Below are 13122 nucleotides of genomic sequence, written 5' to 3'. Positions count from 1 at the left end.
TGAGGTTCAAGAGACGCTTTCAGACTGTGATAGTCTTGAAAATAATGTGGTACAACAATGATATCTTCTCATGAATTCTCAAAAAAATAATCACCTACTACCAAATAATTTAAACAGGGAGTCTACAACTAAGTTATTTATATACTCACAGAGTGGTTCAATATTCCTAGTGTGTATATATAATATATATAGTGGATCGATGCATTATCTAATATTGAAGACGGACCTCTAGTCACCATCAGCTACGTAGTCGTCATCGTTGGCCTGGAAGAATGAATTGTGAAATCGTAACGTACTATTAATTCGAGTTTCCACACATTGCCTGCACATACCATGAAATAGATATAGTAAAAAACCTAACTGATGATATATTCACATAAAATAATGAAGTACACAAAAACAACCAGAGCTAACTTTTTTTTGAAAGCCCAGAGCTAATGTTTTGGTTAGTTGAGAGCAATACATGACAAATATAAGGCAGCCAAGAAAAACTAAAGTTAGCCCTATTCAGATGAGTCACGAGTCAGAAAAAACAAACAGTCTAAAATCTGACTCGAGTCAAATGGTACCTCAATTTTTTTTTTCAAACCTGAGTTAGAGAACAAAGAAATGTTGCCTTACCCTAAATCCATGAGATGCTTATGGCCTTATGGGTATGTCAGGCTCACTTAAACTACCCAACTAAATAAACTGATTTATTACTAATTAATATGAACTAGATATAAAACATGAAAGATGAATGAATTAAGTTCAGTTGGTTCGTACCATCTATATATATATGCTTGTCGATATCATCTGCGCATTTCAGCTGATACAATATCACCAAGAAGTCCTTCATCAGTAGTACTTCTAGGAAGGTTATTCAAACCCACACTTTCCATTGATACTTGAGATGGTGATGATAACGATAAGGAAGCCGGCCTTAATAATTCATTTTGCCCTAATAATTGATCATCTGATAAGGGAAACTGCATCATATTCCTTGGAATATTATATGGATCATTACTGCTCGCTGAAGTTTTGTTGCTGCTTATAATTTGGGTTGGTCCTGAAGTACTACTAGAGCGATTAAGATCATGAGATGAGAAGAGATGATGAATACCACCAGTATTACGTAGGAATCCAGAGGAAATATGATGACAATGTTGGCCTTCGTAAGTAGTGATGACTATAGTTGGATCTTCAGATGAACGTTCGACCCTCTTCTTCACTGTACAATTGCTGTTTGTACACCTATAATAGCTCCTGTAAACAAGAACATGGGTTAATGGGTATGGGATCGTTATCTTATCATAAAACTTTCAAGATTATCTAGCAAAACATAAATAAAGAAATTGCAAATGTATGTGTTCTTTTTCTTTTCATTTTCTAAGTTTGATTCGTCTGACTTAAACAGACAAAAAGAATCACCCAAATTATCTATTCAGATAAGTAAGATAAAATTAAGTATTCTGAAATTTGATTGTAATCAATTCAGACCTCGAGTTAAATTTTAAACCTAACTTAAGAAAACACTATAGTAGATTAATTTTACAAACAATCTCACTCAAAATCAGTTGACCTTTGTGGGGACCCCTAAATTTTGTTTGTTTAATCTTGGAACAATGAAACTTCTCACTATCTAAATGTGGGGTTATTCTCACTATTTTTGTTCATGATCATATTTAGATTTTTGATGCTCAAATGAGATTTTAACCTCAAGCTACCCTTTTATGGGCACTAAAACTTAAACTCCTTAATTTTTTATCTTAAAATATTGATGCTGACGAATTATAGAAAACAAATAATAACAAAGTTGATAACAAAAAGTAATACACTATAGATATCTATGTGTTTCTTGAAATAACATTTTAACACTATATGTATCGTATGTGTTTCTCCCAATAATGTGTGGGGTTAACTTAGTGTTAAGTTTGTGGTATAACTCTTCTCCCATGTGGGACTATTCTCAAACCTCACACGCTCCCCTTAAGTGTTGGGGTGGTTAGCCTAACACGTATGTTTTTTGGGTGATGTGAAGCACGTGTGTCTTTTAAACCTACCACGTGTGGCCCTAGCTCTGATACCATGTTAAGTTTTTGGTCATCCAACTCAAAACCAATTGGCAATGAGTGGAGAAGACCTACATATTATACTCTTGGTTGCTAGATAATTCTTCTCCCATGTGGAACTATTCTCACCGTTAGTTTTTACACTTTAGCAGAAAAAGAAGAAGGTATAGGCATAATGTTTCTTATTAAATCATATTTAAATTCTTCTTTAAAAGGACTTTTAAGACATGCCCTTATGGCATGCTTTCTACCATTCAAGTAGTATTAATTTATAACCTAGTACTAAGAGGGGTCCTCCAACCCTCCATAGCCATTTATAATACAATACCTAGCTACATCCATATCCTGACATTTAATTATGGTCACTAACCACTATTATTACCACAATTAATACTATTCATAGCATACAACCAACAAAGCATATAAACAGAGTAATGTTAGTCTCCATTTTTTCAGGCAAGATTTTAATTCCCACAAAAAACTATAGGGACATTTCTCTTCAACTAATAACAATCCTTTAGTACTATTGATTCAACAAACTTCCAGTATTTCTAATGCTATATTAATCTTGTGGTTGTTGTTTTCAGTTTTAGACATGATGTCTCAAAAAGCTAAGGGTTAGTTGGATATTTCTGATTGAATTTGCACAATGCATGCAAAAGTAATTAGTAATCAACTACAGTAATCTTTAAAGGTAAGATTTGATGTTGACCAGAAAACACAGGTTTTACAAGGTAAAGTCAGATCAGTATTATGGTTTACTTTAAGTGATGAGTAGAAGTACTTTAAGCATGGAAACCTTTGTATAGTGCTTAAAACTAAGGATTTACCACAGCTAAGAATAAGCTTTACAAGTGAGCTTGTAGTCCATTTTCTCTTAAATACGAAGAGATTGTGCGTTCGAATGTTAAGGGCAGTAGTTTACCTTTATAGATTTGTCTCATGCAATTTATACGCGTATATTTACAAAATAAAATTCAGGTAGTTCGATCTCGGTGACAATTAGGGTTTGTTAGCAACTTAGCATGCCCTTTAGGGTTCTGTTTCATTACTTTAAGAGCATTTATGATGTTCATGTTGTTTCTAGGGCAACTTATGAGCTTACTCTTGATAGTTACATGGCACACGATGCAATGCCGACTACGTATCATACAAATGAACTGTAACAATCTCTTGGAAAAAAGGAGCTTTACAAAATGAATCAAGTAAGATGAACCTCAAAGCTATGATCTGGGTAAGGTTTACTCCTTGGAGATCATTAATCTTAATCTCTTCTGTCAGAGAAACAACTAATTAAGTTGGGCTGAAATCTGCCCACGAAAACCCGCCAACCCTCTCCCTAGTGTCACTCGTTATCGTCTATATACTTATAATTTGTGAATTAAGTTGATGACATACCTAGGATATGGACTGTTTTTAACGGCTTTTTGACCATATTTTCTCCATCTGTAACCATCTTCAAGATGATCAATATCGCTCTTTGTCATGAATGCAAATCGTTGTTGTCGAATTCGCTTTGCCCCTTTTTTTCTACCTTTTGCCGCCCTACACAATGAAAGTAGGTCATTACCTCTATGTATATTAAATTGTAGTGCACTCATGTTGTTGCTATCTTTAATTTATGAAGTTACATGTCCAACATAAACTATCTAGGCAAAACATCAAAGAAAACAATGTAGAAGCTCACCTTATAAACATGCAGAGATATTATGAATAAGAAACAACTAAGCTCAAATGATATTCTTAGTGAATAATAAAGTAACGAAAAATAATAAGCTCGAATATGATCGATACTTAGGGAGTAAGGGATTTCATCGTGAACTTACAGTTATACTCTAATACGCGCATAACAATGGAAATAGTCCGAGTAAGTCAGCCGACACTCGTTTACATGGATGCGAATAAATGAATCTTTTCTATACGACTCAAGGAATCATGACCACATTACAAGCTCAAATTTTGTGCATTTAATAACAAAAATAAATAACTTCTAGAATAATGAGAAATTCTTATAGTGGCCATTCGAAAGCTTAAGAGCTTTCACTGGCCTTATGAACTCACAAGTGGTTTTCTGATAACCCTATTGAACCAAAAATCATACAAGAGTGATAGTCAGCTCAGCTATTATTCGAGCTGAACCCTGACCGAGATATGTGACATGACATAATTTAGGGAAAAAAATATAGGAGTACAAAACTTTCTCTCCTTAAATTCTGTCCGGTCACATTTCTCGCCTAAAATTCAAGAGGGTCAGTGACAGACGAAATCGCATTTTCCATAAAATCTTATATCGCGAATAAAGAATAATAATAAATCCACCACAAAAGAACAAAAGCACAATTCCAGCCGCAACAACGGCTGTTAAAATAGCCTTTAACAGAATCTGCCACTACCGACCTAAAAAGGTTCTTCTGATTTGAATTAAAAAGTTTGTAACTCTTAAACAGGTTAGTAATTTGTTCCGCCCAAAAAGTTTTCCCTCATTTCAATTTTAACAGTAAATTATTTTCTTTCCTCATCTTCAAGAAATAAATGGTCTTTAATAATTATACTAGCCCTGGGAAAACAAGATATTACGATTCTGCCACTGAAAATTCCGGGGAGATATAAGAAGAAATACCACCATATGACTCACGGTTTATCAGGCAGTTCTCTGTCAGTAGATTCAATTGATTTTTCCGGCAATACTTCTTCGCTGGAGCTTGATGATACCGACGGATTAGATACCTTAAAATCAGTAGATCTCGCCGGAACAGACGGGAGAATTTGATCGTCCGGTGGAGATCTAGAGCTGTAATTGCTTGCCGTTAAATACTCTAATCGTCGATCCAAATCCATCTGATCAGAAGATGAAGAGGAGTTATTGATATTAGTAGTAATCAGATGGTTATGATTACTCTCTGGATTAAAATTCCAGCCGAATTCATTTAAGATATTACTTTCATTATGATGATCGTTACTACTTCTGATGAAGTAATTTAATGAATCTGATGATTCAATCCAATTAGTTGATGCTTCAGTTGAAATCTGCTCTGTTTTTGTTTTTGAAGATTCGTGATGAGCTTTGTTTATTTCTTCATCTTCATCCATAAATGGAGATTGATTCTGAAGAAGATCGATTTTTAGTGAGAGAGAGAGAGAGATCTGAATTGAAGGTTGTAGGCGCGAGAATTGGTGAGTGAGATTGCGATTACGAACTAGCGAATATAGAGAGAGAGAGAGAGTGATAGAGGAAGAAGTTAGAGAGAGAGAGAGAGAATATGGGGGTTTTATTGGAGAGAGAAAGAGAGAGAGAGAGAGAGAGAGAGAGAGGGAAGATCTTTTTGAACGCGTTATTATTTGAACTTTTTCTGGAGGGGCGTGCGAGGTCTCTGTCCTGTCAGTATTCACACACAATCAGGAGTAGAAGAAGAAGAAGAAGAGTGGAGAAGAAGAAAAAGATACTGTAATAAAATAAGGGATAATTTCATTTTGGCCCCATATACATGACTAACTCAATAAAAAGGCCCCCTAAAGTTGACCAACTTCTATTTTGGCTCCCTTTCGGATATTTGAGATGGTAAATTGTTACTCAACCTTAGCAAAACACTTTTCCTTTCCCTTTTTACCTTTCTATTCAATATCAGTTTTCCCTCAATAAATCTTCTTATTCGTTGGATGTTGTTCTCCGACATATGATCGATCGATCACCTGTCGCAACCATCAACATTGAAGTTTTTCTTAAAACAAGTGAATGTCTCTTATCCTTCCTCCTCCTCCGCCACCACCATCAACACCATTTCTTTCTCCTTCCTTATCTCTATCCTTTTTCATTTCTGTCTCTCTTTTTTCTTCTTCTCTCTAATTATATTTGGATTAAAATTTCAGCCGAATTCATTATGATGATCGTCATTACTTCTGATGACTAATAAAATAAAGGATAATTTCATTTTGGCCCCATATAGATGACTAACTCAACAAAAAGGCCCCCTATAGATAATGAACTTTCATTTTGGCCCCCTAAAGTTGACCAACTTCTATTTTGGCTCCCTTTTGCATATTTGAGTCACTCAATTGTTACTCAACCCTAGCAAAACACTTTTCCTTTCCCTTTTTACCTTTCTATGCAAAATCAGTTTCCCCTAATAAATCTTCTTATTTGTTGGATGTTGTTCTCCGACAGATGATCGATCGATCACCTGTCGCGACCATTGACATTTAATTTTTTTTGAAAACAAGTAAATGTATGTCTTATCCTTCCTCCTCCTCTGCCACCACCATTTCTTTCTCCTTCCTTATCTCTATCTTTTTTTTATTCCTGTCTTTCTTTTTCTTCTTCTCTCTCATTATATCTGGTCTTCAAATCTGTTGAGGAAGGTGCAGGGTAAGCTTCCCCTTCATCTTAGTGGACAGATCTGGAAGGAAGAAGAAAGATAAACTTCCCTTCGTCTCCTTGACAGATCAGTAAAGGAGACAAAAGGGGAAGCAATCCCTTCGCCGCCCTTGATCAATTTGAGGTTCCTAAAATTTAGATTTGCTGAGGAATAGAGAGTGAATAAGAAGAAGAGAAACAGACGGTAGTGATTCTGGCCTTTGTTGGTGGTGGTGGAAGAGGAAGGAGAAGAAGAGATGAAATTCTATTTCAAGTTCTTTATATATATATATATATATATATATATATATATATATATATATATATATATTATTTTATGTTATTGTGTTGCTGGCAGGTGGCTGATCGATCATTTGCGACTACCAATGTACGACGAATATTGGATGGAGAATTAGTTTTGAATAAAATTATAAAAGAGTAAAAAAGAAAGAGAAAGTGTATTGTTAGTGTCGACTAATAGTCGACTGACGAAAATATTCTAAAGAAAACCAAAATATAAATTGTTGATCTTTAATTAGGGGGCCATTATAGTGACTTAGTATCTTTAAAGGACCAAAACTAATGCAACTATCCCATAAAATACTCATAGGAAAATATATATTTAAACAAAAAATAATAATACAAGAAAGATAGGTTTCCTTCTGTTCAAGATTATTTTATTTTCATTGAGTAATAGTAAAGTATCTTATAAAATCTTCCTAGTTAAAAAAAAGGACATTAAATAATTGTCTTGCTAGCCAGCTAAATGTATAAGGGCGCGTCTAAAGGCGCCTCTCCCAAATGCTATAGGGGCCTCCAATTTTTGTTTGACCGTAGTCAACACCCGACACCTATAGGCGCCCCCTACTCGGACTGACCTGTCCGAGGCTCAAAGTTTTGCCTCGCACTGGCCCAGTCCGAAATAGGTCGGACTGTCCAGTCCGATAGGTCTAGGACTGGCCCAAGCCGAGGCCATCCTTTAGACTTGGGACTGATCACTCCGAGAGAAGATAGAGAAAGTAGATCTAGGGTTTCTTCATTAATGTTGGATCTTCATTAATGGTGGGGTTCTTCATTACACTTGAAATTGGACAGTAGATCTAGGCTTTCTTCATCAGACTTTCGAAATTGGACAACATATCTAGGGGTTCTTCATCACGCTTTCGAAGTTGGCTGGCAAAATCTAGGGGTTTCATTATGTTTTTGAGTTGGTTTAAGATAACGAAAGTTGAAAGAGAAGGAAGCCGAAAACGATTGAAAACAGGTTTAGAGTTCAGGGTTTAATCTTGTGTTTAATCTTTTTGAAGATTAATGGATTTTAGTTGGTTGATTGTTAGATTGAAAATAGAGAGAGAAAGAAGAAAAACGAAGAAGAGAAGAAGAGGATGGAGGTGCTCAAGAGGCCCCTATAGATGTTTTGGGAGGCGCCTACAGAGGGGAGGCCCCTACAGTAGTTTTGGGAGGCGCCTACAGCCGCTCCCAATGTATAACAGTGTAGAATTTATTCATAACGAAAATTTTATAAATCCACCCCAAAAATATTATCATTTTTTACTAAGTTTGAGCCTGTAGACGTAAATCTGGGTTTCACATTCTCTTACTATTAGTATTCGTATTAGTTATTGATATTGTTTATGATTTGCAATTTACAATTAAATAAATACACTTCTCACCCTTGTAGTACTTCATAAACATGAAGAAGATAAATTGTTTTTATTTTTTTATTTGAAAAGAAAGTTTATCCCCACAAGATAGGTATAATGATTTACACACACTAGTATTACCGGGCGATCTACCATTATTACTTAAAGCAGAAAATTAGGCGGAGGATTCAATTTTATTTTTCTCAGTAAAAAAGACAAATTATAAATTTTTTTTCTTGTCGAAATCCAATACTTGTATTTTGTTTAGTTAAAAATTCAATATATTTTCGAAACTGTTGTAAGGCATTGAAAAGCTGTTGCAAGGCTGTCCCAATGTGTCACAAAACTGTTGCAAGTATTTTTCAAATAAAAAAGTACTCCCTCAGTCCCAAAAAGAATGACCTAATTTCTATTTTGGATTGTCCCATTTTAGTGTCCTATTTCTAAAAATAAAGAAAGAAACTTTTCGCTCTTTCCAATAATACCCACTACTATAAATTTAATGACAACTTTATTTAAAGGTAAGTTCAACTTTTTCATTGTAAATTGTAATAGTTAACGAGGATACAATTGGAAAAACCATGTTATTTTTGAAAGTCAAACACCAATTAATGATGTTCCCTTAATAAGTTGGGTTTTCAAAATAGGTCATTCTTTTTGGGACGGAGGGAGTACTTAAGGAGTTGAAGACTAAAAAAAAAAATTTACTTATATTATTTTTCGCCAAATCAAATAATTTGTAAGAAGTTTTGACTAAATTTCTCTACTTAAAACTCAAACATCTCTACCTTTTCAATAATTTCTAAATCATATAATGTATCTAGAAGGTGATCACATTCCTATCAATGTTCTTTTTTTCCATTTTTTATGAAGGTTGAGTCAATATTAGTCGACCCTGAGGAAAGCAAAGGGACATCCAAAAGCTATCTATTTAAAATGATGAACGTATGATTTGGGTAAACTTTAATTCTATAATATTCCAAACATCTAATGTTAGTTTAACAAAATTAATCTGAATATCGCTAGGTATAAAATTTGGTGGGATACAATTTCGTCAAATTTTATCAAATATAATGCATACTAAAACCAGCTTGAAAAGACAATCGGTGTGAAGATTGTTTAGATAAGTAGGTTTTCAAAAACACTTTCGAGAATGATAGTTGGAAAAGTTTTTTTTTTTTTCTCTTTTGGTAAAAATGCAATTTCTTGGAATGAAGAAAATTAAATGAGGATTTTCTTTTCATCTTGTAAAGTTTGAAAAGGTCCGGTGGATGAGAATTGCGTGTTGGAAAAGGCTATTGTTTTCAGAGGGATATAATAGAGAGAGAGGAAGTGGGGCAAACCTAAATATATAGCCCTCAAGTCACTAACCAAAATGGGCTGCTACAATCGAATTTGTTTCTAAACATAACTTGGCTTTCACGCAATCAAGTCACTCTCGAGCTATGTCCATCTCTAATTATTGGTGACTTCTTTTATAAAGACAATACGCTCCGTGCCTCTGATATAGACATTTTTATCCAGGGAATACGTAGATGCATTTAAGAAAAAGTGGAAGATTAGTTCAACAAAAAAAAAAAGAAAAAGTGGAAGATAAAACCGACTTACGCGTGTTTTGGGAGTTAATACGATGTTTTGCCATTCCAAAGGGCATAAGCAACCGCATTGAGATCTTGCAAAGGTTTTTTTGGTGAGGAAAATCAAAGTCCATTCATACGATCAAATGGTCCCAAATTTGCAAACCCAGGAAAGAAGGTGGCCTGGGATTTAGACTACCTACGATTGATAACCAAGCTTTCCTCAGTAAATTAGTGTGGAGAACACTGAAAAATCCAGAGACTCCTTGGGCTAGGCTCCTGAAGTGTAAATACTTTCCTAAACAGTCTAAACCTAGAGCCGCCAATCAAACCCATTCCTGGCTTTGGAAATCTATGTTTAAACATTATGATCAGGTGTCCAAGTTAATTTTTTGGGAGGTCCATAAAGGCACCAAGGTGAATATTTGGAATGACTTCTGGATTCCAAACTATCCCCCGCCCATCTTGAATAATTACAATAGCAAGTTGGAGATGGTATCTCAACTGATGGTTAATAACAAGTGGAACAAAAATGTTATTTCGCAAATATTTGAACCTAATATATGTAATGCTATTCTAAGTATTAACTTACAGGAAACGAACGAGGATACGATGAGATGGACATTGACAAAATCAGGTAATTTCTCTATACGATCGATGTACCACTTTTTACGACAAAACAACCAAACCAACCAGAAAATGGAGCTGATCAAATGGAATTTCATTTGGGAACTCAAAACTATTCCCAGAATTAAACTATTCTTATGGAAATGTTGCACAAACAGTCTACCGGTAAGAGATAGAATTGGGAAATATATAGGCAACATCACTAATTGTACCTACTGTGATGAAATAGAAACAATATCTCATATTCTCCTTAAGTGTGCATATGCTAGACAAATCTGGTTTCATTTTCGCGTACACTCAGATAAGATTGACAACATAGGCGAATGGATTACTCAATGGAAAGACTTAGAAGAAGAACAAGTAATATTATTTGCGAAAATTATATACTTTATTTGGAAGGCGAGATGTGAAAAAAATTTTGCAGGAAAGGACCAATCCCCATTGCAGGTTATAGCGGTGATAAAGAACACAATAGCAACGATGACGGCTCAACCGAACACTAAATGCAAAACCATAGAACAGTTTGAGTCAGCGCCGGAGGGCAATTATATGACAGTCAAAGTGGATGCATCGTTTACGACGGCACAGGAACCAGCAGGTTATGGATGCGTCTTGATCGATGAACACTCCAATTTCGTGATGGCATTAGCGGATTATATTCGAAGCCAAAATTCAGAGGAATGCGAATGTCTAACTATTCTCAAAGCATTACAATGGACGGAAAACCTTTAAATTAAAAGGATCCTCATAGAAAGTGACAACCAAAATCTAATCAACAACATTAATAGCAAAAGAGCCACGATCCATTGACAGTCTGAGAAGCATCTCCACGAAATCGGAAAGATCAGGAATAAATTCGACTCCATCGCCTTCAAGCACATCTCGAGAAACAACAACAAAGATGTAGACAAGCTAGCAAAATGGGGTAGAAGGAAGATGGAAAGATCCACATGGTCGTCGACTCTATCGCTGGCGGAGGCTCTGTAGTAGTTTCGTTTTTTTTTCCTTGTTTTCTCAACAAAAAAAAAAAAAATACAATAGTGATATTCAAGGCCCGCTTAGGCCAAAGCCACCGCAAATCAAATTGAATTTTATTTTCTGTAAATAGTTTTCTTTATTCATATTTTATTTTCTGTTTATATGTTACATGTATATCAACATTGCCATGTCACATTTTAAGTTCTTATCATGCACATCATTATTTGATATTTAGAACAATGATTCGCTACAATTGCAAATAAAATTGTGTTGTACAATTTTGTACTTATTTCATAAGAGGCTTTTCTGCTGCAGTTACATCTTATCATGTACATGATTAGACCAAAGTAAACTATCTACCAAGAGAAATGGCTCCTTTGAACTTAATTTTATAATGTTGTTATACAAATGGAATTAAAGTACGTGGCATTACAATGATATGTCCTTTTTCTAATTAGAAACAAAGTGGTATTTAAATTGACCTCAAATTTAAACTTTTATTAGAAAAGTTTCATAAGAACCCCTCTTTCTTGTTAAAAGGTCCCTCTTTGTAAATCCAGTGTGAGCCATCGAATTCACGAGACCATTCGGTGCGAGTCCAGCAAATTCACAAGAGCCCATCCGGTACGAATCCATCGAATTCATTCCAGTAGGTTATGTTTGTGAATTCGATGGACTCACATCGAATTCACAAGAGGGGACCTTTTAACAAGATGGGGAGCTTCTATAAAACTTTCCTTTTTTATTAAACTAAACAAGTTCAAAATTTTTTGAGAAAAATCTGCTCGTTATTCAAACAATGTAATCTAAAAACATGTACATCTTATTAATAGGAACAAGGGACCAACATTATATAATTTTTTTAATTCTTTGAAAGGCCTCAATGGAAATTTCATAGTTCACTTTAGGCCCACCGTGATTCGGCCTGATGATTTTAAAGACGCCTGAATAATGCAGAGGGTTCTAAAGAGAGAACAACGCAAAGATTGGAACAGATTTAACAAAATTTTAAAATATTTTAAATTATTGAGAGAGAAAGGAGTTAATTATGTCAACTATCCTTGGTTAGAGTGGTAAAAGATTTAGTCTTCCACCTTTGAGGTCAAAGGTTCGAGGCACGCTGACAATAAAACAAATTCAACCTCTTTCTAGGTGTTCAGCCGAATGAAAAATTTATTTCACCGAAAATAGAGAGAAAAAGAGAAAAAAAAAAAAATCAAAGAGACTGAGACAAGGGCGGTGTGACTTGGGCACAAAGATTTCAAATAGCTGATTTAGTGATCTTTAAAGCTTATTTACAGGAGGGCAACATTTTCACTAAAAAAAAGTTTTAAACCTATTAACAAGGTCTTTGGTACAGGAAGAACACTACTTAGTAGAGGTAGTGCATTAGAAAGGGAGAACAATGCTTTTAGTATAGGGAGAGATACATCTCATTTATTTTTAAAATATCGCAAAATTTATTGGGTTAAAAAAAATGCTGTCGCAAAATTTATTGAGGTTCAATTCATACCTCTTGTTAGTTTGATTTTTTTCCCGGATTAAAACTCCATTAATTTTAAGGGTTTCAACTCTGGTAACAAGATTTCAATTGATGAACTGTCAATTTTACGAAGAATGCAAACAAGAAAAGGTAAGTGTTTAGTTCCTCACTTCTGAATTAATTGATTAAGTTCATACAAGATTCGTGTCAAAATACTGCGTCAAATTCAATCATGAGATAGGTTGGACTTCTTCCACATTCTCCAGTTTAACGTTAGGTGTGCTTCCACTAGCTGCGTGTTATCTAAGAAATGAACAAAAAACCTTGGTCTAGAAAGACGAAATAAATCAATTAATTAGACATGATATAATTAAAAAATATATAAGCGCATTTACACTAAAGAAGTTTCAGT

At 34.7% G+C, this 13122-nt stretch overlaps 1 protein-coding gene across 2 annotated transcripts; it reads right to left on the bottom strand.

The window, feature by feature from the left end:
- LOC147543178 (WRKY transcription factor 71-like) lies at window positions 1-5475 on the bottom strand. 2 transcript variants are annotated; one of them, XM_086638000.1, is made up of 5 exons: window positions 4991-5429; window positions 4687-4889; window positions 3450-3596; window positions 766-1245; window positions 1-322 (listed from the first exon to the last, which is right to left on the bottom strand). In XM_086638000.1, exons 1-4 carry the CDS (start codon window positions 4994-4996, stop codon window positions 792-794), a joined length of 810 nt encoding a protein of 269 aa, XP_086494126.1. In that variant the 5' UTR covers window positions 4997-5429; the 3' UTR covers window positions 1-322; window positions 766-791. The 2 variants fall into 2 exon arrangements, with proteins under 2 accessions (XP_086494126.1, XP_086494125.1); XM_086637999.1 differs by having other exon boundaries at window positions 4687-5475.
- Between the last annotated feature and the right edge of the window lie 7647 nt (window positions 5476-13122).

Source organism: Eschscholzia californica, unplaced genomic scaffold (assembly GCF_041429995.1).
Source record: "Eschscholzia californica isolate CP2 unplaced genomic scaffold, dmEscCali1.0.p SCAF_4, whole genome shotgun sequence".
In the NCBI taxonomy this organism is placed as follows: Eukaryota; Viridiplantae; Streptophyta; class Magnoliopsida; order Ranunculales; family Papaveraceae; genus Eschscholzia; species Eschscholzia californica.
Note: the sequence above shows the minus strand (reverse complement) of the source record. Positions and strands in the feature narration are given on the sequence as shown.

Bases quoted from the DNA above. Each gene is read 5' to 3' on its own strand.
- LOC147543178 (XM_086637999.1), bottom strand. From the start codon at position 5,141: ATGGATGAAGATGAAGAAATAAACAAAGCTCATCACGAATCTTCAAAA. The intron at 3,597-4,686 runs GTGAGTCATATG...TTCATTGTGTAG, and splicing joins AGAGAACTGCCTGATAAACC to GGCGGCAAAAGGTAGAAAAA. The intron at 1,246-3,449 runs GTATGTCATCAA...TCTTGTTTACAG, and splicing joins AAAAACAGTCCATATCCTAG to GAGCTATTATAGGTGTACAA.